The sequence below is a fragment of the Polypterus senegalus genome, chromosome 6 (assembly GCF_016835505.1).
Source record: "Polypterus senegalus isolate Bchr_013 chromosome 6, ASM1683550v1, whole genome shotgun sequence".
NCBI lineage: Eukaryota > Metazoa > Chordata > Cladistia > Polypteriformes > Polypteridae > Polypterus > Polypterus senegalus.
The window spans coordinates 31107648-31132374 of NC_053159.1; the positions used below are offsets into that span (position 1 = coordinate 31107648).

General features: G+C 37.6%; 1 protein-coding gene across 3 annotated transcripts in view; it reads left to right on the top strand.

Annotated features, from left to right (window-relative positions):
* Positions 1–13417: 13417 nt before the first annotated feature.
* The window catches only part of pusl1 (pseudouridine synthase like 1), a 51120-nt gene continuing 39810 nt past the window's right edge, over positions 13418–24727 (top strand). For all 3 annotated transcript variants that reach the window (XM_039755753.1, XM_039755751.1, XM_039755752.1), the window contains exon 1: positions 13418–13658. In XM_039755753.1, the coding sequence (XP_039611687.1) occupies positions 13600–13658 (59 nt within the window). In that variant the 5' untranslated portion in view covers positions 13418–13599. The remainder of the gene's footprint in view (positions 13659–24727) is intronic.

The window sequence follows — 24727 nt, forward strand, 5'->3', positions numbered from 1 at the left end:
TAAAATGCTTTCTACATTGGTTCCAGATTCTAAGTGAGTGGAGCACAATTGGGTTATTAGTGTATTGCCGATAACGTGTGTTTATTGGAGCACAAAGCAAGGAATACAAAGAAGTACTGCAGGATTTTACTTCTATTGCGGTCCATGCCTGTGTATGTTCTTCTATTTGTGTCCAGGTTCTTATCGACTGTATATTTGCCCCAGTAATAAAACTGGAAGTTAGGTAGAGCCATGCCGCCTTCTGCCTTTTGTCTTTGTAGGGTCGCTCTTTTGATGCGTGGATGTTTAGAATTCCAAATAAATGAGGTTATTGTTGAATCTAATTGCTTAAAGAACGATTTATTAATGTATATTGGTATGTTTTGAAATAAAAAAAGGAGCTTAGGAAGAATATTCATCTTAACAGTGTTAATTCTTCCAGCTAGTGTGAGATGAAGGGTTGACCATCTATGCAAGTCTTGTTTAATTTTTTCCATACAGACACGAAATTTTGTTGATAAAGAGCTTTATGTTTACTTGTGATGTTTACCCCGAGGTATTTAAACTGTTCTGCAATGATAAAAGGAAGGGTGTCTAATCTAATATTATATGCTTGCGAATTCACCGGAAAGAGTACACTTTTATTCAGATTAATTCTGAGACCAGAGAGCTTTTGAAATTCTGTGAGTGCTGCTAAGACTGCAGGCACAGAATTTTCTGGGTCCGATATATACAGTACCATGTCATCTGCATATAATGAGATTTTCTGTTCCAGTCCTTCTCTGCTAATCCCCTTTATCTGATCAGTATTTCGACAATGTATTGCCAGTGGTTCAATGGCAATTGCAAACAGCAGTGGTGACAAAGGGCATCCTTGTCTTGTGCCACGCTCTAGTTTAAAGTAGTCTGAGCAAATGTTATTGATGCAAACTGAAGCTTCTGGGTTAGTATACAGTAATTTAATCCATGCACAAATGTTCGGGCCAAACCCAAACTTCTCCAAAATAGTAAAAAGGTATTTCCATTCAATCATGTCGAATGCTTTTTCTGCATCCAATGATAATAATATTTCTGGGGTGTTTGATTTAGTTGGTGAGTATATTACATTAAACAGGCGTCAAGATTTGAAGATAAGTGTCGGCCCCTAATAAATCCAGTTTGGTCTTGTGATATTATTGAGGGGAGCACTTTCTCCATCCTTCTAGCTATGATTTTAGAGAGTATTTTAACGTCGTTATTCAGAAGTGAAATTGGTCTGTATGATGCACATTGTAATAAGTCCTTATTTTGTTTTGGAAAGACAGTGATTAGTGCTTGGCTAAAGGTTTGTGGAAGAGATTGGTTATCTCTGGCTTCTGTAAATGTTGCTAATAGGAGGGGAGCTAGCTGAGCGGAGAATTTCTTGTAAAACTCTGCAGGGTAGCCATCAGGGCCTGCTGCTTTTCCACCTTGGAGTGACTTTATAGCATCCAGTAATTCTGATAATGACAGAGGTTTATCGAGCTCCTCCACACTAATAGCGTCAATTTGTGGTATCTGTAATTTATCCAGAAATGCATTAGATTGTATATTGTCTTCTTTAAACTCAGTAGTATATAGGGATTTATAGTAGTCTCTAAAAGTGTACATTATATTTTTGTGTTCGATGATTTTATCTCCATTCGTGTTAGTAATTACCGAGATTGCGTTGCGCACTTCTTGCTTGTGAATTTGTTGCGCTAAAAGCTTATTAGCTTTCTCTCCATGTTCATAATAATGATGTCTGGATTTGTAAATTAGTTGTTCGGTTTCTTTAGTTGTCAAGAGGTTTAATTCTGAATGTAGAGCCTGCCTCCTCTTATGTAGAGTCTCGCTTGGTAGTCTGGCATGTTCTTCATCTATTTTAGTAATTTCGCTTTTTATCTCTGCTACTTTCTTCGCTTCGGATTTATTTCTGTGGGAAAGATATGAGATAATCTGTCCTCTTAAGAAGGCCTTAAGAGTTTCCCAGAGTGTTCCTGCAGAGATCTCAGGGGATGTATTTGTCTCTAGAAAGAATTCAATTTGTTTGGATATAAATTCAGTACAATTCTCGTCAGCTAATAGAAGCGATTGAGATAAAACTTAAATTTTTCTGGTTTTATTTTTATTAAAGTATTATTAGGTTTTGAATATCTAATACACCTCATTCAATTCTGACCATTCTGACCATGGAATGCACAAGCACCGTATGTTTTCTTTGGTTACCCTGGTTTATTCACATTTCTTAAAAGATCTGCATGTTCTACTACTATTAGTCTCTAATTCTGACCTGAGTTTAATTCTAAATTTTAAATTCTAAAAATGTTTTCTTCCTGGCACCCAGTGCTGTAATAAAAGGTTTCAGAAAATGGATGGGCAGATGACTGAATTAATATTCTTCTGTGATCCTATACTGCTGCATAACTCAGATGGAGAAACTCTTCACTATTGCACATCAGGGACCATGAAAGTAGCTTTGCATCAAGAGGACTGCCAGATGGTCTCTTCAAAATACCCTGAATTGTATACCCTCTCCTACAATCTGATGTTGATCAAGGTTTTGCAGAAAACAATTCTGCCTGGTATTCATCACAACAGATGGTTTGAAATGGGCATAGACTTCATCTAGATCAGGGAGACCTCAAAATATTGTTCCATGTACATTTTCTTTAAGTTTAAAGGCAATTCTGATAGATGGTAGGCATGGTAATGTAGCCATTCATGCTACTACTGCAAAACACCTAGGCCCTGGTTCAGTTTCAGGCTGAGCTACCCTCTGTATTTTCTCAATTTGTTTGCTTTACTCTCTTCCAAAGTATTTTTTTAGCCACCTAATACAATTAGAATCTATTATGCTAAACTGGGCTAGTATAATTGACCTTTGATATACATGAGTATACCCTACTTTGGAATGGCATCTCTTCCAGGATTGGTTTCTGATTTGCTGACAGGAAAAGCTTTGCCTTTCCACACTGACATATTGAAGAAGGTTTGTCCTTAGATCAATTTTTTTTGGCAATTTATAGCTTTTTTAAATAGGTTTTGAATTAATGTGTACTACCATAAACCAAATTGTTACCTGTTTGATTATTTAACTTCCAGAGATATTAAACTGTTTAATATTAAACTAAGATTTTGGAGAGCTGCAGATATGTGAATCAAGAATATTCAAGGATTTTTTAGCCAATAAAGATTTAGTTTCACAGTTCATTCGCAATTTTGAAATTTTTACAATTTGAACTAATAGATAAAGAGCATTTGACAATAAATTACTTGAGTACATTTCCCACCATCATATAACATGCCATTTGAAAATACAGCAAATGAATGCTTCCCTGGATACGCGGTAGAGGTACTGTTTCTTAGTGCTTGGAGAACACTTTGCCAGTCTTCTGTGCAGAGCCTTCATGTTCTCTTTGTATATGTGTAAGTTACTTTTGTGTGGTCTCATTGTCTCCCACAACAAACCAAGATGAGCTCTTTGTGTTGAATGAGAGCTATAAAATAACCTAGTTTAAATAAGCATTGAAGTGTGCGAGAGCATATTCTATGGCATAGCAACATCCTGTCTGGAGCTGGTTCCTGTCCTGCATTTGCTGCTATCAGTATAAACTCAAGAGCCCCATGACACTGTCCAGGAAAAAGCAAGTCAAGGAAATGGATGACTATATTTTCTTTGAGGATTTTGTGCTATTTGCATCTGTACTATTTCCCAAGGACACCATGTAGGTTTTGAATAATGTAAGAGAAGCTTCAAAAAAATCAACACTGAAATCAAAGGCTCAATGACACAAAGCTAAAAATACACTCCAAGCCGGGTGAATTGCACTGCTACTGGAAGCCTGATACTGAATGAGGCTGACACAAGCAATATTACATACAGTTAGTCTGAAGGAACTGGATGAGCTCTTTGTCACACACTTGGGAGTAATTTAGAATATTTTACATTTTAGATTACATAACATTTTCAGACTCACTTATTCTAGTTCAAAATTGCAGAGAAGCAATAGAGCAGCAATAGATTATAATATGAGTCATGAGCTCAAGGCAGGAAACAGACCTCAGTATTGCAGGGCCAGCTCACAACCACACCTTCATGCTCATTACTAGTGAAATTTGAAATTGGAAATTTACCTAACTTTTACAACTTTAGGGATGTGGGAAGCAAACCAGAGAACCTTTAAGAATACCCACATGTAGACTCTACATAGTCAACATACAGATGCAGGAGTTAATCTTTGAGTTAGATCTGTGAGACAGCAGTGCTATCCATTGTACCACCATGCTATTAATATCTGAAATTATTTGTATGTAAATATTGACATGAAAAACATTTTCGTGAGTGGGTAGATCGAGTTTGTTTAACACATCAGCTGTAGTTAACCATGAGCAAGTCTTTATCTGATAAAGTAGGAGATCAGATTAATTCTGTGCCTGAAACATGCCACAGACTGCCCCCTGAAGTGCATGTATTTTTAAATTATCTTAGAAATTTATCATTCTTAATTTTATAAAACACCTTTCACAGAGAGTACATTTTAAAAAGAGAATAAGAACTCAAGGCTTATGCATGTCCTTGCAAGTGATCCAAACCCATATTGGAGCATAACTAACAGGCTGCACTGATGCAGGGCACTTCTATGTATGTGGGCCCATAGTGAGCCTCTGTTGTAAAAGTGCTATATTCACTCCTCATGTTGCAGTGTTTGTGTTATACCTGAAACGTGATGATTTAGCTTGATGATTTACAATATATCAGGGTGTTTTTGTGGACTACAGTTCGCTGTTTAATACCGTGATCTCAGACAAACCCCAACCTGCAGCTGGATCAATAATTTTCTTTCTAACAGATCATGGCATGTAAGGTTGAATACATGCATCTCTTCCACAAGGGGTCCTCCACACTGGGGTTCCACAGTGATATATGCTGAGCTCCATTCTTTATTCACTATTTACTGACTGCTTACCCATCTACACCAAAAATATAATTGTGAAATTTGTGGATGATACCACCATGCTTGTTTTAATCTCTGATAATAACAAGACCAGCTACAGGGAAGAAGTACAAAATTTGACCAAATGGTGTGCAGAAAACATCTGTCACTCAATACACACACAAAAAAACTGAAATAAATAATAATTGGCACACAGGACAGAGAAAATATACCTAACAATAAACAATGTGCAAGTGGAAAGAGTAACCCATGTGTAATTTCTCAGAATCTACATTACAGAGGTCCTCTCCTGATCACTAAATACCATGGACCTTATGAAGTCCCCACAACACCTTTTATTTCTAAGAAGATGGAAAGGGGCCAACCTACCACAGCAGGCGATGATCAGTTTTTACCATAGTACTATAGATAGCATCCTATTTTACTGCAGTACAGTTTGGTATGCTAGCTACACTGCAACCAATAAAAAAGATCTGTTAAGAGTGGTGAAGGTGGCAAAATGCATCATTGGTGCTAAATATCCATATTTGGATGAGATCTATAATAGTTGATGATACAAGAAGGCATATCATTTGAGAGCTACTCTACCTAGGACACTGCATATTTGATCTCTTGCCCTCTAACAAAAACTATATACTGTACCGTACTGTACATACATGCTCTGCCAGACTTAAAAACAGCCTTTGTTCTACAACAGCTAAAATGCTGCCCTGAAGACAGTACATGCATATGGGAAATAACACCCCCTAAAAAACACATTTATGTTTTAATACAGTATGTGCAATATCTTTCTTGACTGCAATCCTCCTAATTTTTGTTCTCTTTCTACTTACATACTTGCTTATTTAGACTGTATTTTCATAGTTTTGTTTATTATTAGTATACGTATTAATGTTAGCTGTGTATAGTAGTGTCTATTAATAATACCTGTTATTAATGTGCAGTGTTCCACATCTGTTTCTTTTTATGTTTTTGTGTACATGTATTGAGGTTTTTTGTTTATAAGACATTATTGGCTGTAATGTTGCCAAACAAAATTTTGCAACTTTGTGAGCAGTAACAGCAAAAATGATCTTACCTTATCTTCTGTTGCAAGGTTTTCAGCTGATTGTGTTTTGCTGAGGTTAAACAGTATTTTGATTTAACATTAAAATTTTTTTTTTGCTTTGTGATTCATTTCATAGCTAAGAAGTTAAATCCCAGTGTCTCATTTGCTTCAAGAAGACAAGGTAGGTTTGTGAGAACTGCAGCTCTCATTTCTGTGTTATCAAACTCTTTAATTATCAGCTACAATCAATTTGTTATTCATCCCTTCATTAACTACACCATACTCAATGTTAGGTCTGTAGGTAGCTGGACTATTATTGTAGCATCAAGCAGAAGGTGAGAAAAACTCTGGGCAGGTTGCCAGTTTTAGTCAATTATCCTGTCAGCTATTTTCAAACTCATATATATACAGTAGCATACTCACTCAGTCTAATTTGGGGATATGGGAAGCCAGAAGTGATCTTGGCAGTATTGGGCACAAAACAGTATACTACCCTGAATGGGATGCTTGCTTCACTCAATCAGTCAATCCTTATTTTAATTATTACTATTTACACGTTTTAGTAGCATAAAATACAGCTTCTTATTAAATAAACAATACAAACATCAATTTGTCTATTTTTAAACTAATTTAATCCATTTCAAGATTGTGGATATGGAACCAATCTCAGGAGCATTGGACGTAATCCAGAAAAAAACGTTACTTGTAGCACTAGTTATGAACCAATTAATAAAGATTTGTTTTGTACTGTATAACAACATTAACATCATATTGTATTACAAGACACATTACAGAAAACCTTCAATCGTTTTGTTGTTAAATAAAAAAATGAATGATATATTTCTCCATAATCTAACCAATTTAATATAATTGAGGGTTGCAGAGCCTGCAGCACAGACAGATAATAAAAAGAAGTCTGTAGTATGACAAATTTATTTATATGCCCCCACAAAATCATCTCTGTTTAAGAATTAAGAAATTTATAGTGATTCTACTAATTTTATAGTTAAACTAAGATTTGCCTTGACATTTTATTACTGTACTTACAAAATGTAAAGGGTCTTGGTTCAGATTATAACATTAAATTGTCCTAGGATTTCTAAAAGCTAGAATATGGACATTATGAATTCAAAGTGACCCTACAGCTGAACTGATGAATCACTTTTTGAGCTCACATTAACCCCTGACCTTACCGTACATGAACAGGACATGACCTTTGACTCCAGGGGCGAGTCTGGCTGATGTTTCCTGTACACGTTTCTAGCAAAGCTTTTTATAGCATCATGACCAAACCCATACATAGCACTCAAAATGGGTCTAACTAATGTAGTAAAGAGTTTCCGTTTAAACAATTCTCCTCTGTGAGTCACGATGACACAGTGGTCAGTGCCTCTATTTTATAGCTCAGTTTAATTCCTAGTATGAGGAATATCTGTGGTGTTTGCTTATTCTCAACATATCTGTGTGGTTTATTTCTCCAGGTAGTCATTTTATCCTCACATATTCTGAAGACATGCAGATTATGTTAAATGGTGACACAAATTGATTCAGTATGAGTGAGTATGCCCTGTGATGGGCAAGTCCCCATCCAGGATTGGCTCCATATTTATTTCCAGTACTTCTGGGATGGGCACAGGTGCCCTGTTACTCTCAATTAGATATGCTGGTTAGTAAATTAATTGATAGTAAACTTTCAGTTGTCAACAGAACAAATTAAAATGGTATGTTCTATTAACATTAAGAACTGGCTACTAAGAAATTATTTAGAACAAAACCTTCAGCTACTCCAGAGTTACAGGATCTAAATTTCTTACTCCTTACCAAACATTTTATTGGGCTTTTCATATGGACCTAAATATTACCTGGCAGATGAAAACACCATACCAGTATTACTACCCAATCCTTTTCAGAATTTTGTTTTTAGATGTCAACAGCACCTTAGAAACAGATAATGATTTTAGCTATAAATCAATGGTTGTCAGCTCAGTCACTACTAGTAGCATACTCTGTGCCCAATGTTGGGCTAAGTATGTGTATTTTCTTCTGCTAATAACAGTATCCCATGCTTGTCTTTGAGCATTCAGTGACTTAGTTAATACCAGGTCCTATTTTAATGTGCTGATAAACTTCCACTTTCTTTGTTGGATTTCTTTGAGATCAAGGTCATGTATTTTTGACTTTGAACAGCAGATTTATATAAGATTGGACAAATTGGTGTGTGGCTATAAACAATGATGATATATATCTGCCCGACCACAAAACAAATTACATTTTTTTGAAAGAAATATATTTTTCTATTGTGAGATAAAGTTTCTCCTGTATATTTTCAATAAGGAGAACCTTTTGGTAAGTTATTTATTCTCTAGGGAAGCCTTTGTCAAAAGTATGATATTCTTATTATCTTTGTTTTTAATTTTTCTACAGCACTGTTTTGTAATAGGACAGTATGGTGGTGCAGTGGTAGCACTGCTGCCTCACAGAAAGGAGACCTGGGTTTGCTTCCCAGGCCCTCCCTGCACGGAGTTTGCATGTTCTTCCCGTGTCTGTGTGGGTTTCCTCCAGGTGGTCCGGTTTCCTCCCACAGTCCAAAGACATGCAGGTCAGGTGCATTGGCGATTCTAAATTGTCCTTAGTGTGTGCTTGGTGTGTGAGTATGGGTGTGTGCGCCCTGCGGTGGGCTGCCGTCCTGCCCGGGTTTGTTCCTACCCTGCATCCTGTGTTGGCTGGGATTGGCTCCAGCAGACCCCCATGACCTTGTGTTAGGATATAGAGGTTTGGACAATGACTGACTGACTGACCGTTTTGTAGTCTTACCTTTTATGTGTGAACTCCTCAGGTAATTTAGTAATTTATGTGACAATATAAAAAGCAACCACTACATTTATTTGCTGTCTAACTTAACGTATTTGTAAAAGACCTTCCTGTATATTTACCTTGCGTTTCTATTAGCTTCAACATTGCTTTGTTTTTGACTTTGAGTTTGCCTTACCACTTTAGTTATTCACTAAGCTGTTTGTATTTGTGCTGTTGCCTTACCACTTTAGTTATTCACTAAGCTGTTTGTATTTGTGCTTAACTTGCAGTATATATCTTTAGTCATTCACTTCCTAGTCCTCTCTACTTCAGTCTGTATATCCTTGCAGTGTCATTATAGTCATGTGCCATTTGGTCGTTAAAAGATAGCAGTAAATATCAGAGAGTCAGAGCACAATGTCTCATTTGAGTATTTAGCATTATACTAATACTGGGTTAAGTTGCTGCCATGCATTGGTAGATTATTTCTTTTCAAAGCTTGGGATTTATTGCATTTAATGTGGTTATTGATTTTGAAATAGAGGAAAATATGGTCATATGGGGAAAGCGAAGACTCCATCCAGGAAATTGAAGTTCACTGTAGGAAGTTTTGACACATGAATAAATCCAATAATGAGAAACTAGTCAAGAAAGTAATCAGGCTTTAGTTTAAATGTCATCAGTTACAACTGTGCTCCCTTAAATAGAAATTTGAAACATGAAACCAGAAGTCACAGGCAAACATTGAATTTCTAGACACTGGAACATAAAGTATGTGTAAGACATAACCTGCCACTGCTCCAGCAGCAGAAAGATGCAAATAATTTTACCATTCATTTATGATTTGTAAGTTGCTTTGAATAGAGATTTCTGCCAAGTAAATGAATATAATGACTGCTCTTATTGGTTGAATATTCTATACTGAATTGCAGCTTTCAATTATTTGCTTAATGATAAAGTTTCTTCAGGTATTTTTGAATTGTACTAATTCACTCTTCATTATTTGTTTTACCTTTTAATGTGAGGTCATCTGCACATTTATGAAAGCATAACCAAATTTAAATTAATACATTATCTTCAAAATTGTGGGTTACAAATGAGACTACAGAAAAAGGGCGACCATCTGGAAGCACTATGCACGCAATGCTACATGACACTTACAGTACAAGCAATGGAAAAGCCACCATGAAGATTTTGGAAAGAAATGGGTTTATCATAGATACATATGGCTTTTAACATCGGGATAACTTCCTTCTGTGGAACAAGATAAACAGAATGCTAAAATTGGAATGAAAATAAATTGTAAGATTTGGTAAAAAATAACATATACATTGCCATGCATGCTTTTCAGAGGATTTCCTCACGGGCTCGATCAAAATATGTAATAATCCGGCAGGGTGAGAGGGGGGCGCTGTCACTAACATTCTCTTCTTCTTGTTTCTCCACAGCTCTGACAAACTACCCAGGGATGGTACATAGGCCTGCCGCTTCAGAATTCATCCACTACAAGAAACCCAGCTGCCCAGAAGGAGGCATCTTTTACGACCAGAGTCACTCACTGGACAGAGCTCCTGTGAATGACCCTTATTTCTGTGGCTGAAAGTTGAATTTATTATTATACTTTGCCTAAGGGCTAGCAACATAATGCCAAGAGACAATTCTTTTGTTGGACTTTATTTTGGTTTATTAAATGGGACAACCCAGCTGGCATCTCAAATTTTAGTCTCCTGAAACCTGTCATTCCTGTACCCAGCCACAATACTTTCAATTTATTTTGGTAAAAATTATATATTTAGTACATTAACATATGTTACACCTAAGAACATTTTGCAAACAAAAACAGCCATGAAATAAACAAAAAACTCTTTATTGAGCATAACACATAATGGATGTGCCACTACTACTACTACTACTACTACTACTACTACTACTACTACTACTTATTACTATTGATTATTCACATATTTAAATATAGCATCTTAAAATCTCCTGACTAATTGGTGCCATGTTCTCCAATTACACAGCATGATATATGCAGGTAATAACATCCTCCAATCATTTAGTTCAAATAGATGCAGGGAAATTTTATTTATTATTATATTATTATTGCTGCCTTGCAATGACTGATATTTTTTGAGACACATTTTAAATTCAGATAGATCCAAGAGGGCAATATTTAACATTCAACTAACATTCAGAAGCATTAGAGATGCATTTAACGAAAATGAAGTATGCTAAATGTAGTTTGGTTTCAGAGTTTTTCAGTGAAAGACTGACACAATTTGCTGCAATCTTACTTTGCAAAAATACAACAGCAGCTAATCAATTATCTTGAAACTGGATACCACATTCCATTAAGAGGCACTATCATCAACCATACAGAAAACATTTACAAGAGAGCAAATACAAGAGCTGGGTGTTTGCATGTGTTCACAATCATGCAGAAAACATTCTGGCCACCCTCACGAACTGGACCTTGGAACCATGTTTCACTCATTCAGTGTAAGTCACAGTCAGTGCACATGCACTCATCCAGAGAGCTGTACATGCTACTCCATTTTACTGTATAGTGCCCATGCTGACTGTACATATGCTGCTTTTGAGGACAATCAGAAACATATGTGTTCAAAGAGTGAAAGAACCTCTTAAGTACAAAAGGAAAATCATCTTCTTTACTTGCATATGTAGGTGAGTCAGGTTTATCAGAAAGACACTGTAGGATTGGGAAGCCTGTTCTTCTCGTAAAAAATGTTCTAATGTTCTAACAGCAGAATAATTTGTGTTTTTGTTTTGGGTTTGCTGACTGAATTCCTGCCATAATCTCAGCCTTTTTAATAGCTTTGACGTCATTTACACCCAATGTCATGGATCTGCACCTGATTGTATCAGCATGCATATAATCATTATTGATCATGTGGTGATTATCCTTCTATATAAAAGCGGTCGGGATTGTCCTTCTGTCCCGTGAGTGCTACGCAGGCGTGGAGTTTCACACACGCCCGTCCATTTTGCACGATGGGATTTGTAGTTTCGTTTTTCCAGGTAAAAGATGATTTTCTACTCCAGACTGTGCGATATCTTCTTCTTCTTTCTTTCTTACTATATGAAAGCGGTCAGGATTGTCCTTCCGTCCCGTGAGTGGAAACCGTAGCGGTATTCCGCTTATCACAGACTTACTACTTGCAGCTTGTGGTACGAAGCGACATGATGTGAGCAGAGTTTTGGTGCTTCCATTATTCCCTTGCTTTTGTGCGCGATGCGCTGGAAAAATAGACAAAATTATGTCTCTGTAAATAATTAATGTTGATGGAGTACAAATGCCTCACCGCGTAGTAAATATCAGTGAGGTTCAAAAGTGTGACCTCAATATAGAAAAAAAAGTTTAAATTTCATCACAAAAATAACAGAAACTACGAGTATTAAAAGGAATACCGCTCAAATGCAATATAACCAAATTAATGAGTTTGTATAAAATATCAAATTGATCTACATATTGAATTGCTTTAAGAAGTGGTCAACTTAAAAGTCAGTCGCCTTAAAAGGCGGGTCAGCCTAGTTACTAAATAAAAGCAGCAGAGGGTTATGGTAATGTTGTCAGCTTTTTCTGATTTTTTTTGAAGAGAAGAAACAAACATGGTCTTTTGAACCAGAGAGTTTGTTACTTATAAGTATTTTGTGCCCTCAGAGGCTAGCCTAATTTGAGTAACTACTCTTTTCTGGCTTCTGTAGGGCGAGCCGAGTGAAACAAGCTGTTGCAAGCTTTTTTATTGGGCTGCAGCTTCAGCTTTAATTTTCATGTTACCAAGTACAGGTGATATGATTATATCACGAGCAGTTTTCCTTCTTCATTTGTGACATTGGTAAAACTTGATTGCAAGTCCCCTGCTTCCAACAAACTATACATATATATATATATATATATATATATATATATATATATACACACACCTGTATATGTATACAATATTTTGTGAGTGTGTCAGCGAGTCCTAGCAGTGTTTGAGCTTCACATATTGTGAAGTGGGAATTCCATCCAGTGATAGGCTCCACACAAGAATAAATCTACAAACATGTAAATGCACTCATACTACAACAGAAAAACTCATAATACACTTTTCGGTAACATAAAGAGATTGTCTGTGACATTTCCACATTGTGTTAAAACAAACTTAATACATAACGTATAAACAAAACATTTTCTGAGAAATGTATCATTGTTTCATCTTTTGTGTTATTAAGCATGCGTTTATTTATAACAATTAAGTTATTACTCAGACAGGTCAACTATTAATTAAGAAATGTGATCTAAATTTGTATTTCTATGTCAATTCCAGATATCCTTTAAATATTTCGCAGCAGTCTATAATCTTCGGCCACTAAATATGACATCATAGTATGGGCCCTCTCTCCTTTTAGAATTGCTCTGTATTTATACCAATAAGTCAGATTTAGGTATCAAACGTTGTGCCTGTTAACACCTACTAATGTATTTTTTTAACGCGGCAGTGTTGTTACCAGTTGAGCTGAATATAGTCGGGTTGTATAATTCGAAACATTTGCAGATGGAATACTTATAAATGGAAAAATAAAGAAATAACGATTCTGTCGTGGCGAAGCCTCTAAACGCGGGCTTTCATGAGCACGTCGCATGTTTTAAAGAGTCTCTAAAAACTTGACCGCGTAGAGTCACAGCTGGAACCTGTACCATAACGTTTTCTGTCACATTAATAATATTTCCATTAAAAAAGTTCTTTCAATCTTGTTTATCCTCCATTTCGGACGGTAATTTTATTTATACTTGACACGCCTCCTACAGAAAAGAAAATGTGCTCTTCAAAAGCTCGCTATCTGTTATTATTTCAGTATTTCGGTACCAAATACAGGTGCGTACCCAATAATTTTAATATTAATGGAAAAATAACCATTTTCGCTGTGCTACCAGTCATCCCTCTCTGAGATACTTCCGGTTTCAAAGGTGATCGGTTTGCAAGTTTTTGTATTTATGTGAATTTAAGAAGTAGCAGTAATTTGGTGTATTTTAATAATGTTTGCGTTGTAGTAACAGCAGCTGTAAATTTCCCCCTTAGCAGGTTAAGTCACTCGAGTGTCTGGTAATCTCACAGAAGTGTGAGCTTGGCTTCAGTTCAATAATTTGCCTTTGCCAGTTTGGCACATGAAACGTATTTGAAATTAATCTATTCTATCTTATGCAAATGAAAAATAGTTTACGCTAAGTTTTCTTTTTGAGTACACCCCAAATACATAAATTAGAGTTTAAAAAACTGCTTTTTCCATTGTAGTTTTGCGTGTGATGGGATGGGATTCCAATAACAAGTGAAGAGACCACTCTAAATTAGGCGCAAGTCTTTTACTGGGTACAGTTAGTTACTCATTCCGGGTTAGCATGCATTAAATGCATGGCTTTTAAAACTGAGCCATGCATATAAATGATTTACAGGTTTATGTTTAATGCAGACATGTCAGAGAAAGAATTTCACAAAGTATTGCCTTAAAAGGAACAATTTATCAAAATTACAGTATAAAATCTTTCTTTTTTCATACTAGTTAAAACATTCTTCTAATAATGGACTACAGAAACACTGCAGTTGTCTTATACTTGTGTGTCTTGTCTGCGACTTTTACAAGCATAATAAAAAGAGTTTTGATTCTTTAATGGAGCATGGTTGCTGCCATTATTAGGTGAAAGTATTCTGCATAACATCAGAAGGTAAAATAAAGCCAGTGTCTTAACTCACTGAATTACATGGTCCATCAGTAGCTTCTTCGGAGGTAGCATTTAATTGGTGATACTTGTGTGAATTGTCTGTGTGTTTGGTGTCTTTTGAAATCTACCATTATTTGCATCCAAGGTAGATTTCAGCCTTGTGTAGAAAGCTGATGTGATAGGCTTAGGCTAGTGCCCTTGTAAGTTAATTAATCAGATTTGATAATTGATGCAAGAATGAATAATATTATTTATACAACAATCTGTGGTAAGGAGCAGATTTTTGCATATTTGGTATTTGATGAAACTACTGTGCTTTTACACTCAAATGTCATTAGACGGTCATGTGGGGCAATTATTGAAATGTATATTTCTTCAGCAAAGTGTTTTTTAAATAACATTTACAGTGTTTATCTCATCAGTATCAATTAGTTCTATTTTATGTCATAATCTGATTCATTTTTAGTCATCTGTATATTCAGCAGGAGTGTCCAACTCCCATCCTCGTGGGCTTCAGTGGCTGCAGGTTTTCCTTCCTGCCAGTTTCTTAACCATTGACCAATTTCTGTTATTAATTGACTTCTTTTCCTTCATTTTAATTGCTTTGTTTAATTGCAACCAGTTTCTTAATTAGAAGACTGCTCTTGTTGTTATTTAAACCTATTATTTAATTCAGTGTCCTGTTGCTGCTGTTTTTCTGCTACACCAAACATTTCCAAAATGGATGATTTTCTGTCTTCAAAGGGCACCATCAAAATGTTTTGCGAACCTGAGCAGATCAGCATTGCTGAGACCTTCACTCTTCGTTATTTTTATTGGACATATGTCGGCACATGTTGTATCTCATTTTTGCTTTGTTGCTAAATAAGTAAAAATGAATAATTATGGAGTCTGAGTTTTAAAAAGCAAGTCAATAAAAATGAAGGCAAAAGAAGTTTAATTAGCAGCAAAAACTAGTTACTAATTATGAAAACAGTTACAATGAATACCAGCAGCCACTCTGGCCTTCCAGGATCAGATTTGGACTCTCTGGTATACTGTAACATTACAGATAAGCTTCAGATACCCTCATCTCCAGTAGGTGCTGCTGTATTGCTCTTTGCACCACCTATTCTATACCTATGGTCAGGTCCACCTTTGATATGCTGTATTTTCAGTGGCCACTTTCTTAGGTACACCTCTTTAAAGCAAATAGTCTCCTCCTTCAAATAGCCAATCGTTGCTCCAACGTGGTGTATGTAACATGCAGATATGGTCAAGATATTTAGTTTTAGTTCAAGCAAACATTAAAATGGGCAAGATCCATCCATCCATTGTCCAACCCGCTATATCCTAACTACAGGGTCACGGGGGTCTGCTGGAGCCAATCCCAGCCAACACACAAGGTGCAAGGTAGGAAACAAACCCTGGGCAGGGCGCCAGCCCACCGCAGGGCTCACACACACACACACACACACACACACACACACACACATCAAGCACACACTAGGGAAAATTTAGAATTGCCATTGCACCTAACCTGCATGTCTTTAGACTGTAGGAGGAAACCCACGCAGACACGGAGAGAACATGCAAACTCCATGCAGGGAGGACCTGGGAAGCAAACCTGGGTCTCCTAACTGCGAGGCAGCAGCGCTACCCACTTCGCCACCGTGCCGTCCAGAATGGGCAGAATACATAATGTATTGGTGCCAGATGTGGGGTTCATCAGAAACAGCTACCCTCTTAAGTATTTTTAAATACTGCAGTTTCTAGTGATTACATAGAATGGTGCAATGAAAATATCTAGTGAGCTGCAGTTCTAACTGCAAAAGTGCCTTGCTAAGGAGAAGAGTCAAAGGGGAAAGGCCACAGCTACTCAGATAATAATAGCTCTTTGCAACAGTAGTGTGTATAAAGATATCACTAAACACAGATCATATTGGACCTTGAAGCAGAAGGGTTACAATTCCGGGGCATTCTGGTTTTCAATGCTGTTGGCTAAGAACAGGAAAATATGACTACAGTGGACACATGATAACTGGAACTGGGTGACTGAGGATTAAAAAATATAGCTATATCTGATGAGTCTCTTTTTATGCAGCAATGGTAGGGTCAGAATTTTGTCTAAGCAGCCTGGATTCATCTTCCCTTGTGTCAATTGCACAGGCTGATGCTATTAGTTTGATAGTGTGCCAATTTTTTTCTTTGTACTTGTTACTGTTTGAGTGTTTTTGTTTGAATGTCACAGTGTGCATAAGCATTGTTTCTGACAATGGGTATACTTTTATTGATGCAACATACCTTTTTTAAATGGCTATTTCCAGCAGGATAATGCACCTTGTCACAAAGCTCACATAATCTCAAGATTGTTTTACAAACATGGCAGTAAATTTATTATAATCCGACATTATAGTTTCCAGATATATATATGTATGTATATGTGTATATGTATATATATATATATATATATATATATATATGTATGTATATGTATGTGGGGAGGGAGGCGGCCCCTTTTATATCCACCTGGATGTGCTACAGGTGTCCTCCAGTAATCTTTCACCGGCACTCCTCTGTGTGACGGAAGCACCGGCTGTGTACCCGGAGGCACTTCGGGTGTCCCCGATATCCTTCCCCCCCAGCACTTCTGGGTGTGGCGGAAGTGCTGAGGTCCAAGGCTCTCCAGGCATTGGGACGCCCCCTGGCGGTGACCACAGGCCCCTACAGGGTTGAGCTTCCAAGCCCTGCTACCCGTGGTCCCCAAAGCAACCAGGGCGGCCGCTCCCTTGTGGTCTGGAGGAGGCGCAAGCCCTCCTCCGGTCTTTCTGGGCGTCCCGGCTGGGTAGCAACCCCAGCCACTCGCCACAATATATACTGTATGTATATGTTTATATATATATATTGTCAGGGATGCCAGGGGCCATGACCCGGCCGGGACATCACGAGGGACCGGATGTGGGTCTGTGCCCACCCTGGATCACGTGGGGGTCGCCTTCCTGGTTGCTTTGGGGGCCACGGGTACAGGGCATGGAAGCTCCACCCTGTAGGGGCCCGTGGTCACCGCCAGGAGGCGCCCCAATGCCTTGGGGACCTGTTACCCCAGCACTTCCGCCACACCAGGAAGTGCTGAGGGGGAAGACTTGGGACGGCACCCGGAGAGCTGCCGGGAGGACAACCGGCACTTCTGCCACACTGGGGCGTGGCCAAGGGAGGAATGCCGGGAACACCTGGTGCTCATCCGGGACTTGTATAAAAGGGGCCGTCTCCATTCATTCAGGGCTAGAGTCGGGAGGTGGAAGGACGAAGCTCAGGAGAGCTGTGGAGGAGGCCTGAAGAAAAGGCATTGTGGCCAGGACTGTGTGTGATTGGGGTAATTGTGCACGTGACTGGGCTCTGAGTGACCAATGGACTGGGGTCTTTGTGACCAGTATTGTAAATAGTCTGTGTAAATAAACGTGTGGTGGTGTTTTAACAACATGTCCGCCTGTCTGTGTCCAGGCCCGGTTCACTATATATATATATATATGTATGTATATGTGTATATAAAGTGCATCCGGAAAGTATTCACAGTGCATCACTTTTTCCACATTTTGTTATGTTACAGCCTTATTCCAAAATGGATTAAATTAATTTTTTTCCTCAGAATTCTACACACAACACCCCATAATGACAACGTGAAAAAAGTTTACTTGAGGTTTTTGCAAATTTATTAAAAATAAAAAAACTGAGAAATCACATGTACATAAGTATTCACAGCCTTTGCTCAATACTTTGTCGATGCACCTTTGGCAGCAATTACACCCTCAAGTCTTTTTGAATATGATGCCACAAGCTTGGCACACCTATCCTTGGCCAGTTTCGCCCATTCCTCTTTGCAGCACCTCTCAAGCTCCATCAGGTTGGATGGGAAGCGTCGGTGCACAGCCATTTTAAGATCTCCCTAGAGATGTCCAATCGGATTCAAGTCTGGGCTCTAGCTGGGCCACTCAAGGACATTCACAGAGTTGTCCTGAAGCCACTCCTTTGATATCTTGGCTGTGTGCTTAGGGTCGTTGTCCTGCTGAAAGATGAACCGTCACCCCAGTCTGAGGTCAAGAGCGCTCTGGAGCAGGTTTTCATCCAGGATGTCTCTGTATATTGCTGCAGCCATCTTTCCCTTTATCCTGACTAGTCTCCCAGTTCCTGCCGCTGAAAAACATCCTCACAGCATGATGCTGCCACCACCATGCTTCACTGTAGGGATGGTATTGGCCTAGTGATGAGCAGGGCCTGGTTTCCTCCAAATGTGACGCCTGGCATTCACACCAAAGAGTTCAAACATTGCCACATCAGACCAGAGAATTTTGTTTCTCATGGTCTGAGAGTCCTTCAGGTGCCTTTTGGCAAACTCCAGGCGGGCTGCCATGTGCCTTTTACTAAGGAGTGGCTTCTGTCTGGCCACTCTACTATACAAGCCTGATTGGTGGATTGCTGCAGAGATAGTTGTCCTTCTGGAAGGTTCTCCTCTCTCCGCAGAAGACCTCTGGAGCTCTGACAGAGTGACCATCGGGTTCTTGGTCACCTCCCTGACTAAGACCCTTCAACCCCGATCGCTCAGTTTAGATGGCTGGACAGCTCTAGGAAGAGTCCTGGTGATTTCGAACTTCTTCCAGTTATGGATATTGGAGGCCTCTGTGCTCATTGGGATCTTCAAAGCAGCAGAAATTTTTCTTCAACCTTCCCCAGATTTGTGCCTCGAGACAATCCTGTCTTGGAGGTCTACAGACAATTCCTTTGACTTCATGCTTGGTTTGTACTCTGACATGAACTGTCAACTGTGGGACCTTATATAGACAGGTGTGTGCCTTTCCAAATCATGTCCAATCAACTGAATTTACCACAGGTGGACTCCAATTAAGCTGCAGAAACATCTCAAGGATGATCAGGGGAAACCGGATGCACCTGAACTCAATTCTTGTTGTCTAGTAGAGTCTCAAGTGCTCAAGGAAAAAAACGTGATTTATTTTTAAATAAGCAGTTGATGGCAGTGTTGCCTGTTAAAAGTGTTGTCTTCACTGGTAAAATGGTAAAAAGCTCTCTGAGAGTTTTGAACCACCATATTTCTGTTACAACTCCATCAGGTTGTGGGTAATGGTTCATACCAGAGAGAAATGGTAAATGTTCTTCACTTTAGTGGCCCATGGGTTTGTTAGCTTAGCAACATGTTGTTCACAATAAAGTTCGACTGCTGGGCATTGCCCACATTGTGCATTGCCTCTCATACCAACTTGAATTCTGGAGCCATGATTTTGTTCAAGTAAGGCTGTTTTATAATCCAAGATTGATAGATCGATAAAATAAATTATCATCTGCAGTTATATAAATTAAAGTACACATATCTGGAACCAGTTGGTATCCTCCAGACTGATATTTTAAGTATTTAAGCAAATATGAGGTCTGTAGCATTTGTAATAAGTATATCAGATTTTGTTTTAAAAAACATGTGTATTGAAAACTTTTAACTTGTAAACTATTGTCAAACATATTAATGAAAAATGAAATTGCAAATATCAGTTTTTTGATTCAGCATGAGAAAATGATTGACACAGTCATGTTTTTTCAACAACATGTAGAAAATTATTTTCTGTGAAGCATATTATCTCATTATGTACATGGATGCATCTTTATGGTTGCTGCTCTAATTATAATAATAATAATACATTTTATTTATATAGCACCTTTCCCATGCTCAAGGCACACGCTTAGGGACAGAAAAAAGAGAAGTGACAGCAGAGATTAGAATATTGCATTGTATAGTCCAAGAGATAGTGGGACATTTGGGATACCAGAAAATTTGTGGCTGATTCATAATATTACAAAATTGACCTAAAAGATTGTTTCATGGGGAATTTCTGAAATTCTGTGCCATTAAAGACAATGACCCTTGTTACAGCATTCCAAGTTCTGTATAAAGCTGGATTCATCACATTAATCCAAAAAGTAAAGAACAGAACACAACATCATGTAACATCATCAAAGTAAAATAAACTGAAAATTTTATTTTGGGCCTCTGAGAGAGATGCATACTAGTTGAATTTTTGTCATTTCTAATTGTTACTTGCGGACGCTCCAAAAGCACCATTGATTCTAAAGGTCATCCTGCAACACAACAATGCATAACTGCATATTGCTTATTGCTGCCTGGAGAGAAAAGAAAATAACAGCTGGGAACTTCTCTAACCTTCCTGTGGTCTAGATCTACCTTCCTACCCGCAGGACTTTCACCTGTTCAAGTTTGTAAAAGATCAGATGTGAGGTCATCATCATTACACCAGTGAGGGCTGTCCAAAGAGTAGTGAAACTGGTGTTTACTTATGACTTGAACAAAGTTCAAGCAATCTGTTTATCAGGATGGGTATTTTGTAGAGAATTACACAAAGGTATATAGATTTTGACTAATATGTAAAGGTAATCTGCTCATTGCATTTGCAGCAACCTCAATATGTATTTGCAGGTTTATTTAATTTTAATGTATCACTATTGGGACCATTATGATTCTCATGGCAATGAACACATGGACATGAAGGAGTGTATGGTAATTCTATGCTAGACCCCTTTATTTTGTACCTTTACTTAATAGTAATATAAAGTCAGAATTTACCTGAAGTACAGTGATGTGAAAAACTATTTGCCCCCTTCCTGATTTCTTATTCTTTTGCATGTTTGTCACACAAAATGTTTCTGATCATCAAACACATTTAACCATTAGTCAAATATAACACAGGTAAACACAAAATGCAGTTTTTAAATGATGGTTTTTATTATTTAGGGAGAAAAAAATCCAAACCTACATGGCCCTGTGTGAAAAAAGTAATTGCCCCCTGAACCTAATAACTGGTTGGGCCACCCTTAGCAGCAATAACTGCAATCAAGTGTTTGCGATAACTTGCAATGAGTCTTTTACAGCGCTCTGGAGGAATTTTGGCCCACTCATCTTTGCAGAATTGTTGTAATTCATCTTTATTTGAGGGTTTTCTAGCATGAACCGCCTTTTTAAGGTCATGCCATAGCATCTCAATTGGATTCAGGTCAGGACTTTGACTAGGCCACTCCAAAGTCTTCATTTTGTTTTTCTTCAGCCATTCAGAGGTGGATTTGCTGGTGTGTTTTGGGTCATTGTCCTGTTGCAGCACCCAAGATCACTTCAGCTTGAGTTGACGAACAGATGGCCGGACATTCTCCTTCAGGATTTTTTGGTAGACAGTAGAATTCATGGTTCCATCTATCACAGCAAGCCTTCCAGGTCCTGAAGCAGCAAAACAACCCCAGACCATCACACTACCACCACCATATGGTATGGTATGATGTTCTTTTTCTGAAATGCTGTGTTCCTTTTACGTCAGATGTAACGGGACATTTGCCTTCCAAAAAGTTCAACTTTTGTCTCATCAGTCCACAAGGTATTTTCCCAAAAGTCTTGGCAATCATTGAGATGTTTCTTAGCAAAATTGAGACGAGCCCTAATGTTCTTTTTGCTTAACAGTGGTTTGCGTCTTGGAAATCTGCCATGCAGGCCGTTTTGCCCAGTCTCTTTCTTATGGTAGATCGTGAACACTGAATTGAGGCAAGTGAGATCTCAATTACTTCTGTTTTGATTTGTTCCTGAATTTCTTTGGATCTTGGCATGATGTCTAGCTTTTGAGGTGCTTTTGGTCTACTTCTCTGTGTCAGGCAGCTCCTATTTAAGTGATTTCTTGATTGAAACAGGTGTGGCAGTAATCAGGCCTGGGGGTGGCTACGGAAATTGAACTCAGGTGTGATACACCACAGTTAGGTTATTTTTTAACAAGGAGGCAATTACTTTTTCACACAGGGCCATGTAGGTTTGGATTTTTTCTCCCTAAATAATAAAACCATCATTTAAAAACTGCATTTTGTGTTTACTTGTGTTATATTTGACTAATGGTTAAATGTGTTTGATGATCAGAAACATTTTGTGTGACAAACATGCAAAAGAATAAGAAATCATGAAGGGGGCAAATAGTTTTTCACACCACTGTATATATCGTTCATAGGTGAGCCACAACTCCATAGCAGTTAAATTTCGCCTTTTAGAGTACCTCACACAGCCTCTTCAGCAGAGCTTTAGGCACTTTGAAATGTACTGATGAACTCAGGCTCTTCTAATGTCCCATTCAGAGCTGTGTAACTGAAAGTGATAGCATCTCATGGGTTATTTTCCTTTTTATGAGATGAGTTTCATTATCAGGATTTCCATCATATTTAGTTTATTTTTAAGGAGACAGACAAGGAGGCCTTGAAACAATCCCAGTTCTTTGTGGCTCACTCAGGGTTCTTTACTATTCTCCTGAAGATTCTGACAGGGGAGATTGAAGAAAACTGTGTCAACATGTAATTTTGGTTGACACCGTGAAAGGCAACTGTTTAGAGTTAGACTTCTTGGCAAAGACATTTACAGAGAAAATAAACAGTTTATTTTTATCTTAGTGACATCTTTTGGTGTTCATACATTGTCTAGTATACTTTTGAAGTCAGAAATATGGAGTAATAGTTTATGTGTACTGTATAAAGGCATACCTTTGTTCTGATTTTTCCATTAGAATATCCTGAATATCTGCACTATTACACAGACAAATAGGAAGTAATCCATTAGCAGGGGTAAAAAGATTGGGAAGTGAGTGACTACTTGTTTTTTTAGTAATATTTACATTTTTGGCCTAAGTCTGAACTTAGAGCAAGTAAATAGTCAAATTCCAATCTGTCAGGAGGCTTCACTGCATCCCTAGATAATAGGTCAAGGTTCTCTAGGTTGGTAAAGTATATTTCATATTAAACGGGTGACTGAGAACTACACTTCATAAACTGGCTTTAGTTCTGTGAAATGATAGCACTCTTTTTATATTAGCAAATGCTTTAACTTTGACATCTCTCTTTAGAAAATAATTTGGTGAATAAGAAATTAAATTGGATTTGGTTTGTTTATTTAACAATAGTAAATACTGTATATACACCTTGTGCTTTGTTTTTGATATTAGCTGAGCATGGTTTTTGTTTAGACCTTTTCTACTCTGCATTGACTTTTTAAACAGCTATCAGTTTTGTGAAGTATTAATGGTTCATTCAGTCTGTTTTGAATTCAAGTGATGGTGGCTCATCCTTTATTAACTATGACACAAGTGACAAAATCTTTGCTGTAGTTATTAATCAGTTTGTTACATCAGCTTTGAGATGTCTTTGCCTTTTCTTAATTAAAATTTCTTCAGTTCTTTCAATTTTTGTTTACTGTCATGAATGAACACTTCCTTAAGGTCATGCCAATTTCAAATGGATTTAGATCTGTGATTTTAACTTTATTATTTGCAAAAAGCATGAAATGTCATCTTTGGTAGATTAGCAGGAATGTTTGGAATCACTGTTATGCTGAACAACACATTTTTGATGCAAATGCACCTCACAAATACAGGGGAAGATGTTCTTTTACAGGATATTTTGGTATGACTTTTAGACCACAGCCTTCTTGAATAATTGTGTGTCATTCAGAGCTGTGAACAGAAGTGCAGGCCCAAAACCTGACACTTCCACTACCACCTTAGACAGCAAGCATAAGATTAATATGAGTAGCAATGTTCTTTTACTAAAGTTTCTTTTTCCCATTTCTCCTGGACACTGCTCTGTAAATGCTGCAACTCTTTGGCTTATGTTGTATTTGCGAGATGTGAACATGCACATTAACAGCAAAGATTTCTTGAGTTATTGAATGTAATATGGTGTTGGAATTCTTCTGAACATTTTGGAAGAATTTTGTTGTTACTGTAAGGGATTGCTTTGGAGGACTCCCATATCTAGGTGGACTTACATTTTTTATATTTGTAGATTGTTACTTGTAGATTGAATTTCACATTTTACAATAGCTTTGTAACACACTACAGATTGATGACCACCTGCCACATTGCTAATAGATCTGTCTGACTTTTATTTAGACTGACTTTTATTTAGATTGTGTGGATAAAACAATATTAACTATTTTCTTTCTTTTTCACCCAGTTGTTTTCGCACCATTTATCACCTCTTTGACTTTCAAAAAGTGTGCGTAGTTGTAATTTTGGTTTAGATTACTGCTTTAGAACTAGCATTTTCTAAAACTGTTCATGTTAGTGTACTTCTTATATCATATAGTTTTATATGATAATTTGACATATGTTTACTCAATTAGTTATATATATGACATTACTGTGATACAATGTA